The sequence below is a fragment of the Giraffa tippelskirchi genome, chromosome 7, assembly GCF_054371585.1.
Source record: "Giraffa tippelskirchi isolate mGirTip1 chromosome 7, T2T-mGirTip1v1.2.pri, whole genome shotgun sequence".
Taxonomy (NCBI): Eukaryota; Metazoa; Chordata; class Mammalia; order Artiodactyla; family Giraffidae; genus Giraffa; species Giraffa tippelskirchi.
Genome location: NC_137281.1, coordinates 15,149,454 through 15,164,047, shown reverse-complemented (window position 1 = coordinate 15,164,047; position 14,594 = coordinate 15,149,454). Strand labels below are relative to the sequence as shown.

The 14,594-nt window shown below is 43.2% G+C and overlaps 1 protein-coding gene across 3 annotated transcripts in view; it reads left to right on the top strand.

Annotated features, from left to right (window-relative positions):
- The first annotated feature begins 47 nt into the window (after positions 1-47).
- LOC145515674 (uncharacterized) overlaps positions 48-14,594 on the top strand; it is a 189,202-nt gene continuing 174,655 nt past the window's right edge. Inside the window, exons 1-4 of one of the 3 annotated variants that reach the window (XM_081516709.1) lie at positions 48-244; positions 8,154-8,228; positions 12,995-13,121; positions 13,441-13,536. In XM_081516709.1, coding sequence (XP_081372835.1) covers positions 8,196-8,228; positions 12,995-13,121; positions 13,441-13,536 — 256 coding nt within the window. In that variant the 5' untranslated portion in view covers positions 48-244; positions 8,154-8,195. Of the gene's footprint in view, positions 245-7,177; positions 7,287-8,153; positions 8,229-12,994; positions 13,122-13,440; positions 13,537-14,594 lie in introns of those variants that run through there. The other 2 variants (XM_081516708.1, XM_081516710.1) reach the window with 2 other exon arrangements.

Sequence of the window (14,594 nt, the reverse complement as noted above, 5' to 3'; positions counted from 1 at the left end):
TCCCAGAGGCCCCCGCGGCTCGCCGAGGAGGGACTGGCCCTCCCGTTGTCGGGGTAACCGGAATGACCCACCGGACCGTGGAGGGGCTCTCAGATCTGCCGAGGGACCTCAGCTGAGAGTTTTGCAGCAGCTGCCTCCCATGAGTCTGGCACTCGGAGCCTGGGAGTGCTACCTGGTGCTGAGGAGGATCTGAAAAGGCCCGCGGTTTTGCTGCCCAGAACTACATTTCCCAGAGGCCTCCTCGGTACAAATCTATTTTCTGCAAAAAGTCGCTTGCTCAGTGCAGTTGGCTGTATCTTCTGGTTCTCGGCGTTATGATGTCTGGTCCGTGAAGGAAGCACCGCTGATTTGGTTTCGTTCCTTCTGATCCCGGCCCCACCTGGGACTGGACTTCAGTGGGGTGAAGGTGGGAAAAGATCTGGGCACCGTGACGAGAAGAGATGGGCCAGCCTGAGCCTCATGCTCCTGGCGGCAGTCCGAGAAGGGAAGAGTGCCCTTGGGTGATCGAGTGTGGAAGATTTCTGTGGTGGAATTTGGGGTAGAGAGTCTAGCGGGTCGAGAGACTTTGAGGTCCAGTGATTTTGGAGTCGTGCAAATTTGAAACCATTCGTGTGACCATGGTCGCGTCGTCTGTTCTAGGGACCTCTTGATTCTGACCCTGCAGTTTTTGAGAGACTGTGTGCTTGTGTTCATTGTGTTTCTGTTTTTCTGACGGGCACCTGGTAAAATATTGAAACTTACATGATTAAGTCAACACTCCACAGTCACCAAAATATTACATGGAAAAAAATCAGTTTTGTGAATGTGTATTGGTGGAAAACACCCTTACTTTTTTTTTTACACTGTGTTATTCCACATTCATGTGTGTTTTATGGACAAAAGTGATACAGGTAATTTAGAAAGATGTTGTTGAAGAAGGCAAAGACATTGACCCATCAAATGAAAGGGCATGTCAATAATTCAAAGTAGCCTCGACATCAGGAGTGAAAAGTGTGGGTGGAAAAGCAGAGAAGTAACCAGGTGCAAAAACCTAAGAATCTAGCAAACCAGACTTTAATGTCACTCCTGCCATAAAGACCTGATTTTTTTCAACATTTCATTTGAGTTCCACTCTGATTTAAGAATTAAAAAACAGTTTTCAATGAAAGTTGAAGACACACTACAATAATTTTGCAGTGGAGACTAAAATGGAGAAAATCTCTATGAAAACATTACGCTTTTGTGCGATAGTATGTTAGCAAAGAGAACAGAATACTGCAGACTACAGCATGCTAAATATCAGAAACTTGAAGTTATTGAAGGTATCAGAGAGGCTTCTAGCTCATAAGATTACTGTAAAGCTATACAAAGCCACAAAACTAAAGAACTATGTTATCTCTAGGAAGCAGAAAAAAAGTCTTCCTTTCACAGCCTTCCTTTCACTAGATGATAACCAGCACTGTTTCAGAATAGTGTGAATCTCTTTCTAGAAAGGGTAAAGAGACTCCCAAACACTGCATAGAGAGAACATGTCCTCTAAATAAGTGTTACTTATTTGTCTTACGTGTGTTTACAAGCAGTACATTTCTTCTGTCACCTATAAGAGTTATTTTTTTGCTAATTATTTTGTTAAAAGATGAGAACAGAGTTAGTTCTGTGTCTATCTGGCTTCCTGATTTCATTTTTTTATACTTGTATATTTGTCTATTTCTCCTTTTATTTCTGTAAAGCTTTGCTTTATATATTTTAAAGCTCTCTTGTAGATGATACATATTTAGCATTATACTAGCTTCCTGCTAAATTAATTGTATAAGAAATTATGTAATTTGTGACTTCCCTGGTGGTCCAGTGGGTACGACACTGTGCTCCCAATGCAGGAGACCTGGGTTCGATCCCTGGTCAAGGAACTAGATCCTACATGCCGCAACAAAGATCCGCATAGCCAAATAAATATAAATACTTAAAAAAATTATTCAGTTTACCATTTATAATATTGGTTTTTGTCTTAGTCTGTTTTGATATTACTATAGCTTCACCATGCTTCTTTTGGCTAAAGCATCTTTTTCTATACTTTTGCTTTTAACTTTTATTTTTAAAGTATGTCTCATTAAATAATATTTATTTTTAAAATAAATGACAGTCTTACTCTTTGACATATTTAGTAAATTTACATTTATAAAGCAGTTGGGTTTTGTTCTACCACCTTAGAATTTGTTTTCTTTTGGCCTAATTTTCTTAAATTTTAACTTTTTGTTTGGAAGTCATTCTAGTCAAGGCTGTGGTTTTTCCAGTAGTCATGTATGGATGTGAGAGTTGGATGGTGAAGAAAGCTGAGTGCCGAAGAGTTGATGCTTTTGAGCTGTGGTGTTGGAGAAGACTCTTGAGAGTCCCTTGAACTGCAAGAAGATCCAACCAGTCCATCCTAAAGGAGATCAGTCCTGGGTGTTCATTGGAAGGACTGATGTTGAAGCTGAAACTCCAATACTTTGGCCACCTCATGCGAAGAGCTGACTCATTAGAAAAGACCCTAATGCTGGGAAGGATTGGGGTCAGGAGGAGAAGGGGACGACAGAGGATGAGATAGTTGGGTGGCATCACCGACTTGATGGACATGGGTTTGGGTAGACTCAGGAAGTTAGTGATGGACAGGGAGGCCTGGCATGCTGCGGTTCATGGGGTCGCAAAGAGTGGACACGACTGAGCGACTGAACTGAACTGAACTGAACTGAATTCTGGATTCTCGTGTGTGTGTGTGTGTGTGTGTGTGTGCGCGCGCACTCAGTTGTGTCCAACTCTTTTGTGACCCCATGGACTGTAGCCCACCAGGCTCCTCTCTCTATGGGATTCTTCAGGCAAGAATATTTCCCAGGTGGCGCAGTGGTAAAGAATCCACCTGCCAATGCAAGAGATTGCTAGAGTTAGATCCCTGGGTCAGGAAGATCCCCTGGAGGAGGAAATGGCAACTTACCCCAATATTCTGGATTCTCATGTAGTTTTAAGAAATAATTCAGGGAGATCCCATATACCTTTTATCCAATTTCCCCCAGTGGTAACACCTTGCAATACTATACACATTATCAGAAAATTGACATTGATACTCTCAAGATACTTCCATCATCATAAGAATCTTTCATGTTTTCCTTCTATAGCCACACCCACTTCTCTCTTTCCCGAAACCCTCTCCGTAAGACCTGGCAACCCTAATCTGTTCTCCATTTCTGTAATTTTACCTTTCAAGAATGTTACATAAATGAAATTATAAAGTATGTAATTGGAGTACTGACTTTTTCACTCAGCATAATTCCCTGGAGATTCATACATGTTGTTACATGTGTAATGCATTCCTTTTTATTGCTGAGTAGAATTCCATGTGAACATACTACAGTTTGTTTAGCCATTCACTCATGGAAGGACATGCGGGTTTTTCCAACTTTTGTCTGTTACAACTAAAGCTGCTATATACATTCATATACCATTTTTTTTTTTTCATTTCAAACACCAAGAAGAGTTTTAGAAGGAATTTGTCTACTTGCTTAAAAAAATCTATCTGGCATTTTCCTGAGATTATATTCAGTATATCGGAGAAGGCAATGGCACCCCACTCCAGTACTCTTGCCTGGAAAATCCCATGGACGGAGGAGCTGGTAGGCTACAGTCCATGGGGTCGCTAAGAGTCGGACACGACTGAGCGACTTCACTTTCACTTTTCCCTTTCATGCACTGGAGAAGGAAATGGCAATCCACTCCAGTATTCTTGCCTGGAGAATCCCAGGGACAGGGGAGCCTGGTGGGCTGCCGTCTATGGGGTCGCACAGAGTCGGACACGACTGAAGCGACTTAACAGCAGCAGCAGCAGCAGCATATTCAGTATATAGATAAATTGGGGAGAATTGACAAAGCTAGTGGAGGTGATGGAATTCCAGTGGAGCTATTTAAAATCCTCAAAGATGATGCTGTGAAAGTGCTACACTCAATATGCCAGCAAATTTGGAAAACTCAGCAGTGGCCACAGGACTGGAAAAGGTCAGTTTTTGTTCCAATCCCAAAGAAAGGCAATGCCAAAGAATGCTCAAACTACTGCACAATTGCACTCATCTCACATGCTAGTAAAGTAATGCTCAAAATTCTCCAAGCCAGGCTTCAGCAATACATGAACCATGAACTTACAGATGTTCAAGCTGGTGTTAGAAAAGGCAGAGGAACAAGAGATCAAATTGCCAACATCCGCTGGATCATCGAAAAAGCAAGAGAGTTCCAGAAAAACATCTATTTCTGCTTTATTGACTATGCCAAAGCCTTTGACTGTGTGGATCACAATAAACTGTGGAAAATTCTAAAAGAGATGGGAATACCAGACCATCTGACCTGTCTCTTGAGAAACCTGTATGCAGGTCAGGAAGCAACAGTTAGAACTGGACATGGAACAACAGGCAGGTTCCAAATAGGAAAAGGAGTACGTCAAGGCTGTATATTGTCACCCTGCTTATTTAACTTATATGCAGAGTACATCATGAGAAACGCTGGGCTGGAAGAAACACAAGCTGGAATGAAGATTTCCGGGAGGAATATCAATAACCTCGGATATGCAGATGACACCACCCTTATGGCAGAAAGTGAAGAAGAACTAAAGAGCCTCTTGATGAAGGTGAAGGAGGAGAGTGAAAAAGTTGGCTAAAAGCTCAACGTTCAGAAAACTAAGATCATGGCATCTGGTCCCATCACTTCATGGGAAATAGATGGGGAAACAGTGGAAACAGTGTCAGACTTTATTTTTTGGGGCTCCAAAATCACTGCTGATGGTGATTGCAGCCATGAAATTAAAAGATGCTTACTCCTTGGAAGGAAGGTTATGGCCAACCTAGATAGCATATTTAAAAGCAGAGACATTACTTTGCCAACAAAAGTCTGTCTAGTCAAGGCCATGGTTTTTCCAGTGGTCATGTATGGATGTGAGAGTTGGACAGTGAAGAAAGCTGAGTGCCGCAGAATTGATGCTTTTGAACTGTGGTGTTGGAGAAGACTCTTGAGAGTCCCTTGGACTGCAAGGAGATCCAATCAGTCCATCCTAAAGGAGATCAATCCTGGGTGTTCATTGGAAGGACTGAAGCTGAAACTCCAATACTTTGGCCACCTCATGTGAAGAATTGACTCATTGGAAAAGACCCTGATGCTGGAAGGGATTGGGGGCAGGAGGAGAAGGGGACGACAGAGGATGAGATGGTTGGATGGCATCACTGACTCGATGGACATTGGTTTGGGTAGACTCCGGGAGTTGGTGATGGACAGAGAGGCCTGGCGTGCTGCGGTTCATGGGGTCGCAAAGAGTTGGACACGACTGAGCGACTGAACTGAACTGAACTGAACCAAACTCACTGCAGATGGTGACTGCAGCCATAAAATTAAAAGACCCTTGCTCCTTGGAAGAAAAGCTTTGACCAACCTAGACAGCATATTGAAAAGTAGAGACATTACTTTACCAACAAAGGTCCGTCCAGTCAAAGCTATGGTTTTTCCAGTAGTCATGTATGGATGTGAGAGTTGGACTATAAAGAAAGCTGAGTGCCGAAGAATTGATGCTTTTGAACTGTGGTGTTGGAAGACTCTTGAGAGCCCCTGGGACTGCAAGGAGATCCAACCAGTCCATCCTAAAGGAAATCAGTCCCGAATATTCATTGGAAGGACTGATGCTGAAGCTGAAACTCCAATACTTTGGCCACCTGATGGGAAGAACCAACTCACTGGAAAAGACCCTGATGCTGGGAAAGATTGAAGGCGGGAGGAGAAGGGGACAACAGAGGGTGAGCTATAGTTGGATGGCATCACTGACTCGATAGACATGAGTCTGAGTAGGCTCCGGGATTTGGTGATGGACAGGGAGGCCTGGCTTGCTGCAGTCCATGAGGTCTCGAAGAGTGACTGAGTGACTGAACTGAACTGAACTGAGGGGAACTGGGATCCCACATCTGCAGAGCAATGGGGCCCCTGCACTGTAGCTGCTGAGCCCTTGCTGCAGCAAAGACTTAGCGTGGCCAAAAAAAGTAAAAACCTTAAAATACAAACACTGTTGTTCTAAGCAGGTATAGAGTCAGGTTAAGAAGCCCTGGTGGCTCTGACTGCAATTCTGTAAAGAATCTGCCTGCAATGCAGGAGACCCAGGTTCAATCCCTGGGTTGGGAAGATCCCCTGGAGAAGGGAATGGCAACCCACTCCAGTATTCTTGCCTGGAGAGCTCCATGGACGAAGGAACTTGGCAGGCCACAGTCCATTGGGTCTCAAACAGTGGGACACGACTGAGTGACTAACACAACAACAACAACAACAAAGGAGCCATTAAGTGTCGGGGGCAAGTGTAATCAGTCCTCTTGAGTCTCTTGAGATAACATTTCTATCTGAATGTAGGGAGTAAAGAAACTTTGAAGATACTCGACAGAGGAGCCGTGTTAGGAAGACGGGACACATTCACATCCACCATCACTAAATCACAAATTCAGGAATCATATGCAAAAGATGACACTCTCTGCCCTGACCTCTCCCCTCCTGTCTTCAAGATAAACCATTCCCTGAGAAAGAACGCCCTGGGGAAGGAGCGACTGGGTGAAGCACAACGTACCTGCGCATTCCACTCCCAACTGCCCCATACACACTTTGTTCAGGTCCCCCAGCTCAAATAGAGGAACTCACTTCTCACGCACTTTGTGTAGACGCGCGTGCATTAGAGCGCGCCCACTCCGCGCCCCCCACCCCGCCTCGGCCCCTGAGGCTAACCCGCAGCTTCTAATTCTCCGAGGCGTTACTAAGGAAGGTGGACGGATCCCTTATGCCTGCGCTCTTCAATCGCTACCGTTTAGTGTGACGCTCGACGCAGTCTCTGTGGTGGACCCAGCCTCAGAGCTGAGAGGAATCGATCGAGACGTCCAGGCTCCTCCTGCAAGTCCAGGGAGAGGTCCGCTTGACAAAAGCTGGGGCAGAGGAGGTGGTGGTACAAACTCCCAGGGCAGTTGAACTCAAGGGCGCCGGGTAGTCTTCTGGTCAGGACTACACTTCCCAGTGGCCCCCGCGAGCACCGGGCCCGTTGCCCCTTTGTGTCCTCCGGAGGCCGAGTCGCCTCTTTCCGGGCCCGCGGAGGCTGGGTTCCATCAGATTCAGGCCCGGAGGTGGGCCGGAGGAGAGGTTACGCGAGCCTTCCGGGCTGGGACCTGGTCTTCCGGCAGTTCGAGTCTGCAGGTAGGAAGGAAGTGGGTCAGCCGGACGTTGGTCCCCTGGCTTTCTCTGTGACTCTTCGTGTGAGACGGTGGTTGTACCTTACGGTGTGTGAGCCTGTCACCCGCGGTGCCTGTACGCATCATATCTATGTGACTATGTGTGTGCGAGTAAGCGATGGTTGGTGCCACAGAAAGTGAGACTGAGCTGAGGCAGAAGGATAGTTTCTGCCTCTCTTGTTTCTCTGTCCTCGGCCTCTTTGTGACTGGAGTGTGTGAGTGAGACCATCATAGTCTTTGCGACTAGGGGCTATGGGAGAGGGTGACGGTGAAACTGCCCGTACCCGTGGCTGCTGTGATCTGTGCAAGATGGTGGTTGGCGCTGTAGTTTTAAGAATCTGTGAGTGTGTGTGTGTGTTTAGGAGCAGGGGGACCGAATGAGACTCTTCTGCCACCAATATCTGTTAAAGCTGGCCAGGTGATCCAGTGTGCCACCAGGTTTCAGAACCGCTGACCTAGGAATTCCCTGTCGGTCCTGTGGTTAGGACTAGGTGCTCTCACTGCCCCGGCCAGGGTTCAATCCCTGGTCGGGGAACTAAGATCTCCCAAACTGCGCCAGTGGGGAGAAAGAATCACTTACTTACTGGAGAGAAGAAGGAAAGTGGAGTCAGAAAGACCTTTATTTGATCTTGATGCTGTTATTTATTAGCTGTGTCTTTATGCAAATGGTTGCATCACTTGGAGTTTTTAATTGTAAAATCTAGAACATTTCTTGTTAAAATAATGAATTAGGAAGTGATTTGGGCACAGGTTAAATTGTTTGCAAGCAGATTCCTAGGTCTCCATTATGCTTTCTAGTGGAGGGAAGGGTGCAACAGAGGAATGAAAAAGCAGAAAAATTCTAGGCTGGTGATTATGGGTGCTGCAAGGAAAGCCTAGTTTCTCATGTTCTCTTCCCCATCTCACTCATCTAAGGACACTGCCATTCCCCAGGAGGAGAGTCAAGGGGAGTAAAGAATGGCTGTTGGACTTCTTAAAGCCATGTACCGGGTGAGTTGGTGTTTTCTTTTTCCTGAAATATTTTCCTCCTTTTTCAAAACAGGCAGACATTAATTTTCCTTCTGCTGAAACTTCTCGGTGACCAATCATGTCACTTCTTAAAAGTCTCCAGTGGATTCCCACCTCATTCTGGACAAATGCTGAAGTCTTTGCCTTGACCTGCAAGGCCCTACATAATTTGGTACCTGGCTATCCCTGTGACCTCATCTAATTTTTCTCACTCTGTCTATATTTCACTCACTCAGTTGTAGCCACACTAACTTCTCTGCAGTGAACTGAGTACATTCTGGATTCATGGCCTTGCACTTACTGTTCCCTCTGCCTAAAATGCTGTTCCCTAGAAACAGAATAACTTCTTCATTCTAGTCTCCATCCAGATGTTCATTCATTCAACAGACTTTTTACTAAGTACTTGTTAACTAAGAGGGCTTAGTCCTTTTTGCTGCTCTATCTACACTCACTCCTTTGTTGATTGCACCCTGTCTTATGGCTTTACATACCATCTATATGCCAACAACTACCAAACTGTATACAGCCCAGAACTCTCTCCAGAAATCCAGACTCATGTATCCAGCTATCCACTCAGCATCTTCATTTGATTATGGAATGGATACCTCAAATTCAGATTTCTCAAACTGAGTGAAATGAGCCATTGGAAGTTTTGGAGCATAGGAATGGCATGATCTCGTTAGGTAGTTAGAATAGGAAACAGGAGTCCAAAATGGCGGGGGCTAAAAGACAAGGAAGGGAAAAGCCCGCGAAAATAGAACAAAGGAAGGTCAAAGGAAGTTCCGAGGACTGGAGTGAAGACCTCAGGTAGAACAAACAGCACTCCTGGCTAAGCCCAATTTGCCTAGGGCGGGCCCAGGGGGAGAAAAAAGCATATAAAAAGAAGAGCCAAAGTTCCAGGGCCCCGCCCGCCCGCTCTGCGTGCCTGGGCTCTTTCTCTTTTTCTCTCTCCCCCGCCCCTCCCTGCACTCTGGCGCACTCCTCCACTCTCTTCTCTTCGCCTCTTTGGGTTGGCATGCCCTCATACTTTGAAGATGGATTCTCCTGCTATCTTCTAAATAAAATAGAGCTGTAACACTGATTTGTCTAAGAGGTATAACATGGTCTGTCCAAGACCCGAGAGCTATGACACGCCGAGGGCTTTAATGTCCGTCACTCCTAATCTTTGTTTTGACGAGACAGAACCGAGGAGCATACACTCGTCTGACAATCTGATTCCCATTTAATAGGATCACTCTGGCTGTTATTGAAAAGAAACTAAATGGGACAAGGATAGGAACAGGAAAACCAATTAGAAACTTCTTACATACTTCCCATCTAAGATGTTCAAGCTAAAAGTCTTCCATCAGGAAATTGTTTGTCCTGCCTTCAAAATATATCCATAACCTGACCGCTTTTTACTACCACCAATTTCCATTCTGATGTAAACTATCATTCCTCACCTGGATTATTGCTATGACCTCTTAACTTGCCCCTCTACTTCCACCCTTACTGTCTTTAGTCTGTTCTCAACAGAGCAGCCACAGTGTTCCTGATACACATCATATTATGTCATTCCTCTTCAGGACAGAGAGAGAAATAATGAAAAGTATAGACAACTCTTTCACATAGTTTAGCTGTAAGGAAAGAAGAGAAATAGGTGGCAACTGGAGGAAAAGTTATAGTCAAAAAGGTTTTTTAAGGACAGGTATGTGTCTGTGGGCTAATTTAAAGATGCAGCAGAAAGGGAAATTGAAGATGAAAAGGAGAGAATTGCTGGAAGACTGTGCTTGAGTAGCTGAGAGGATTTGAGGTCTAGGATACAAGTGGAAGGGTTGCCCTTTGCTAGGTAAGTGGGCTGTTCATTTACAGTAATAGAATCAAGTTAGAGTATATGGGCCAGAAACTTCCCTGGCGGTCCAGTGGTTAAGACTTTACCTTCCAATGCAGGGGGTGTGGGTTCCATCCCTGATTGGGGAGCTAAGATCCCACATGCCTTGCAGCCAAAAAACCAACACATAAAACAAGTAGTATTGTAACAAATTCAATAAAGATTAAAAAAAAAAAGATTAAAAAGAGAGTATATGGCCCAGATGCAAGTAAATGTGTAGATGTTGTGGGAATTTGTGGAAATCCTCTTAAAATGGCTTTTTTTTTTTTTTCCAGTGAAACAAAGCAAGACTTTTAGCTGAGTAAGGATGGAGGGATTGAAGATGTGAGGAGAGGGAAGAAAGTATCAAACGGTCATTTGGGAGGGTGGGGGAAATGAATGGACTAAAGAATTGTATCATATAGGTAGATAGAAATGTATTATTGTGGTTCACTTGAAGTTAGTGATCATGAATTTAAAATGAGACCAATTAGAATGATTCCTCTAAAAAAATTAAGGTGTGCAGGGTACAGAAACCAAGTATGCTCAGTGATGGCTCTGGCCCAGATGAGTATAGTTAAGTGAAAAGGGGGCAGAGAAGTTGAGGGTATATGCCTGGGTGTTATTATAACAAATGGTTGTTCTACGATGTGAGGGTATGTGGGAATGAAGAGCAGTGAAAATGTAAGATTAATGATTTGTAGGTTCTAGTGGGGTCAAAGAATGATCCTAATTAGGGTATGCATGCTAAGTCACTTCAGTCCTGTCCTACTCTTTGTGACCCCATAGACTATAGCTCACCAGGCTCCTCTGTCCATGGGATTCTCCCGGCAAGAATACTGGAGTGGATTACCATGCCGTCCTCCAGGGGATCTTCCCAACCCAGGGCTTGAACCCATATCTCTTATGTCTCCTGCATTGGCAGGTGGGTTCTTTACCACTAGCGCCACTGGGAAGCCCATCCTAATTAGGATACCAGGGGAAAAAAAAATTGCAATATAGGAGGTAAAAGTGAGAGTAGGAGAATTGAGATTATGGAGGGTTTGGTACTAATTGATAATGACAAGGTCTAGGGCATGATCATGAAAGTGACTGTAGAAGTGTGGAAGACAAGCTTATTGGAGAAGGTGGGGTCAGAGAACTGAGAGGCCAGGTTGTTGGAAGGATTATTTATATGAATATTGAAGTGACCAAAGATTATGTATAATGGGAGTAGCGTTGGAGAAAGTGACAGTGAGACAAGATACTAAAGTGTTCAAGGAATGACAGAGGAATTATCTACCAGAAACTGGTAGATAATTGGAAGAAGAAGGGATCATACACCGCTACAGCCTGATTTCATGAGATGGAAAACTAGGTATATTTTAGGGAAGAGGTGGGACAGTGGTCTGAAAGCAAATATAAGGAGCTAAGAGGTCACCTACCTCAGCTCCACGTGCTGTAGTACAAGGGATGTGAGAAAGAAGTCAGTCAGTACATGACAAGTTCTCAGGGAAAGTTGTCTTCTCTGCTGAGAATCATGTGTCTGTAAGGCAAAAAGGTCAAGAGAACTATTTCTTCAGATGTGTTTGATTATAATTATGAATGGATTTTGAAACCAAGTATTTGGTTAGAGGTCAAATATTTTCAGAGGTTCTTTGTTAGCGGTCAGATATTTGAAGGTTAGAATTTAAGCTCCTTGTATTGACATTGTGATTATTTTCATTGACTGTATAAATGAAAGACTCAGTGAAGAATGTGTATATCATATATAAAAAATTTATGTGTTTATTATACATATCTATGTAAGCTAAGGAAAACATTTTTGGAAGCATGTATATGACCAAACCAAACAGGAACATTTCTGCAATATATTAGGGATGTTATTGCTAGGTCAAAGAGGGAGAAATTCACAAGCTACTTCATATAATTAAGAAAAAAAGTTACTGAGTGTTGAAAAACACTTTAAGAATACTTAATTTTTTTGCTCAGTCGCTAAGTTGTGTCCAACTCTGACCCCACGGACTGCAGCACACCAGGCTTCTCTGTCCTTCACTATCTCCCAGAGTTTGCTCAAACTTTATTTTGTAGAGAGAGTTTTTTTAACTATGACAAAATTGAATAAAGTGCCCAATAAAATAATCTTCTTGGTTTGACAGATTAACCTCTTCCAATTTTGTAAAAAAAAAAAAAAAAAAACCCAGAAAATAATTTACATGTGTGTATGTATCCCCACACACAAACACATTATGTATATTAGTTTTCATTAGATGGTCACAGTATGGAAACCTGGAATCTAGCTGAATCATAGCATAGCTCCAAGTTTTTAAGAACTTTGCTTAGCCCCTATAGGTCAAAATACTATTATGAATGGAACACTCATTTCTTTACACAAAATTTTAAGTATTCTGGATTAAAGTATTTGCATTTTAATGGAATTAATGATTTGTTTTGCTTGGTGTAATACAATTTTGGGAGATACAGTAAGCACTTTATGGTCTCATTTTACATCCTCTTATAGCTTCTTGACTTTTGCAAAACATTCATTCATTAATTTAGTTTATTCAGCAAATATTTGAATAAGCCTCGTGTGTGCCAGATACTGTTCTGTAACTGGGATATAGCAGTGACCAAAACAAAAACATACTGCGCCCTCATGGACTTTATATTTTAGTGGAGGTGGGGAACAGACAATAAATAACAGAATAATTAAGTACCATGGAGAAAAATAAGCAGGGTTAGGGGAATAGGGAACTGAGATAAGAACATTGCTGTTTTTATACAGAATGATCTGAGAAGTACAAAAGCCCTGGGGGGAACATTCTGCACATCTGAAGGTGTTTCTGGGAGCCCCGTGTGCCTGGGGCAGAATGAATGAAGTGAGTATGGGAAGAGATAAGGTTATTTCATTTCATTTCAGGAGCTGGTGACCTTCAGAGATGTGGCTGTAGACTTCTCCCAAGAGGAGTGGGATTGCCTAAATCCTTCTCAAAGGCATCTGTACAGTAATGTGATGTTGGAGAACTACAGGATCTTGGTATCACTGGGTAAGAATGTCTTCTTGTAAAACTGAGCTTCTACTCATAAAGGTATCATTGTGATTTGGGGAGTTAGCATCAGTAGTGCTTGGCAGAATGTCTGCTGCCTGTGCCAAAGTAACAGGTTAATATTTGTGAGTTGGCAGTGAATGGGTCTGTTATTAATCTGTGTTGGAAGTTTCAGCCTCCCTGTCCATTATATGCATGTCCTCATCACATTTTTCTCTGGCTTACTGTAAGCTCCCTCTTCCCCAATGATCAAATAATTGGATGTGAGTTCTCAGATATCTACAGCATGACCAAATTTGGTTTCTTTTCATATATGCAGGACTTTGCTTTTCTAAACCAAGTGTGATATTATTGTTGGAGCAAGGGAAGGAGCCCTGGATGGCGAAGAGAGAGATGACAAAAGACTTATGCTCAGGTGAGTGAAGAGGAAATAGGCAGGCAAAAATCTTTGCAGGGTACAGCCCAGCTTGACTCAAAGGTAGCACCTCTTCACTCTGTTGTTGGCATGTTCCTCTCAAATGTTCTAGGTCTTAGTACAAACTTGAGTCCTTTGAGGTTGTTCTACAAAAGCTGATATTCTGAACTGTCTCTCCTTGCACACTTTACCCCCTCTTCTCTGAGTCCCCTTCCTTCTCTAGTTCCATAAGCATCTTTCAGCCTTTTTGTTCTGTTTTGTTTTAATTTTGGCTGAGCTGGGTCTTTGTCGCAGCACACATGCTTTCTCTAGTTTCGGCTCAAGAGCTTCTCTTGTTGCAGTGCAAGGGCTTCTCATTGCGCTGTGCAGGTTCCTCTTGTTTCAGAGCATGGGCCCTAGAGCTTGGGAGCTCAGTAGTTGTGGCATGTGGGCTTAGTTGCTCCACAGCCTATGGGATCTTTGCATCCACTGAATTGGAATGCAGCTTCTTAACCACTGGACCACAGGGGAAGTCCCCTCTTCCAGTCTTTACCAAGCTCAGGTGCACAAGCCTCCCTCAGCCGTGTCTGGCCGTCCATCTTCTGTCTGCATGAAATTTCAAAATAAAGCTTTCAACATCCAAAGGGGAAAAAAAAAAGAGTCTTTTCCTAATCTGATGACCTTTTGAGCTCTATGCACAGCTGTAACTAAAGTAACAAGTTCAAACCCTGACACCTACATGAAGTGAAAATTTGAGCAACTGACTTAATCTCTCTGTGCCTTTGTTTTCTCATCTGTAAACTAGGATAATATTTTTAAAGTGATTTCAACAGTTCCTATCTCATATTATGAGCTCAAAAGCTGTTAGCTGCTAGTATTATAATAGTAATTTATCTCTGAATGCCTCATCTTTCTCTTAATGGTCAGTTCATTCATTCTTTTAATCAATATTATTGAATTTGTACTTTAAACAGAGTACTTGCAAGATGCTAAAGTGTTATACAAAAATGTAAAAAATCAAATAATTGATAGGCTTGTAGAAGAAATACAATATAGCTGTAAACAGCATATATAAAAAG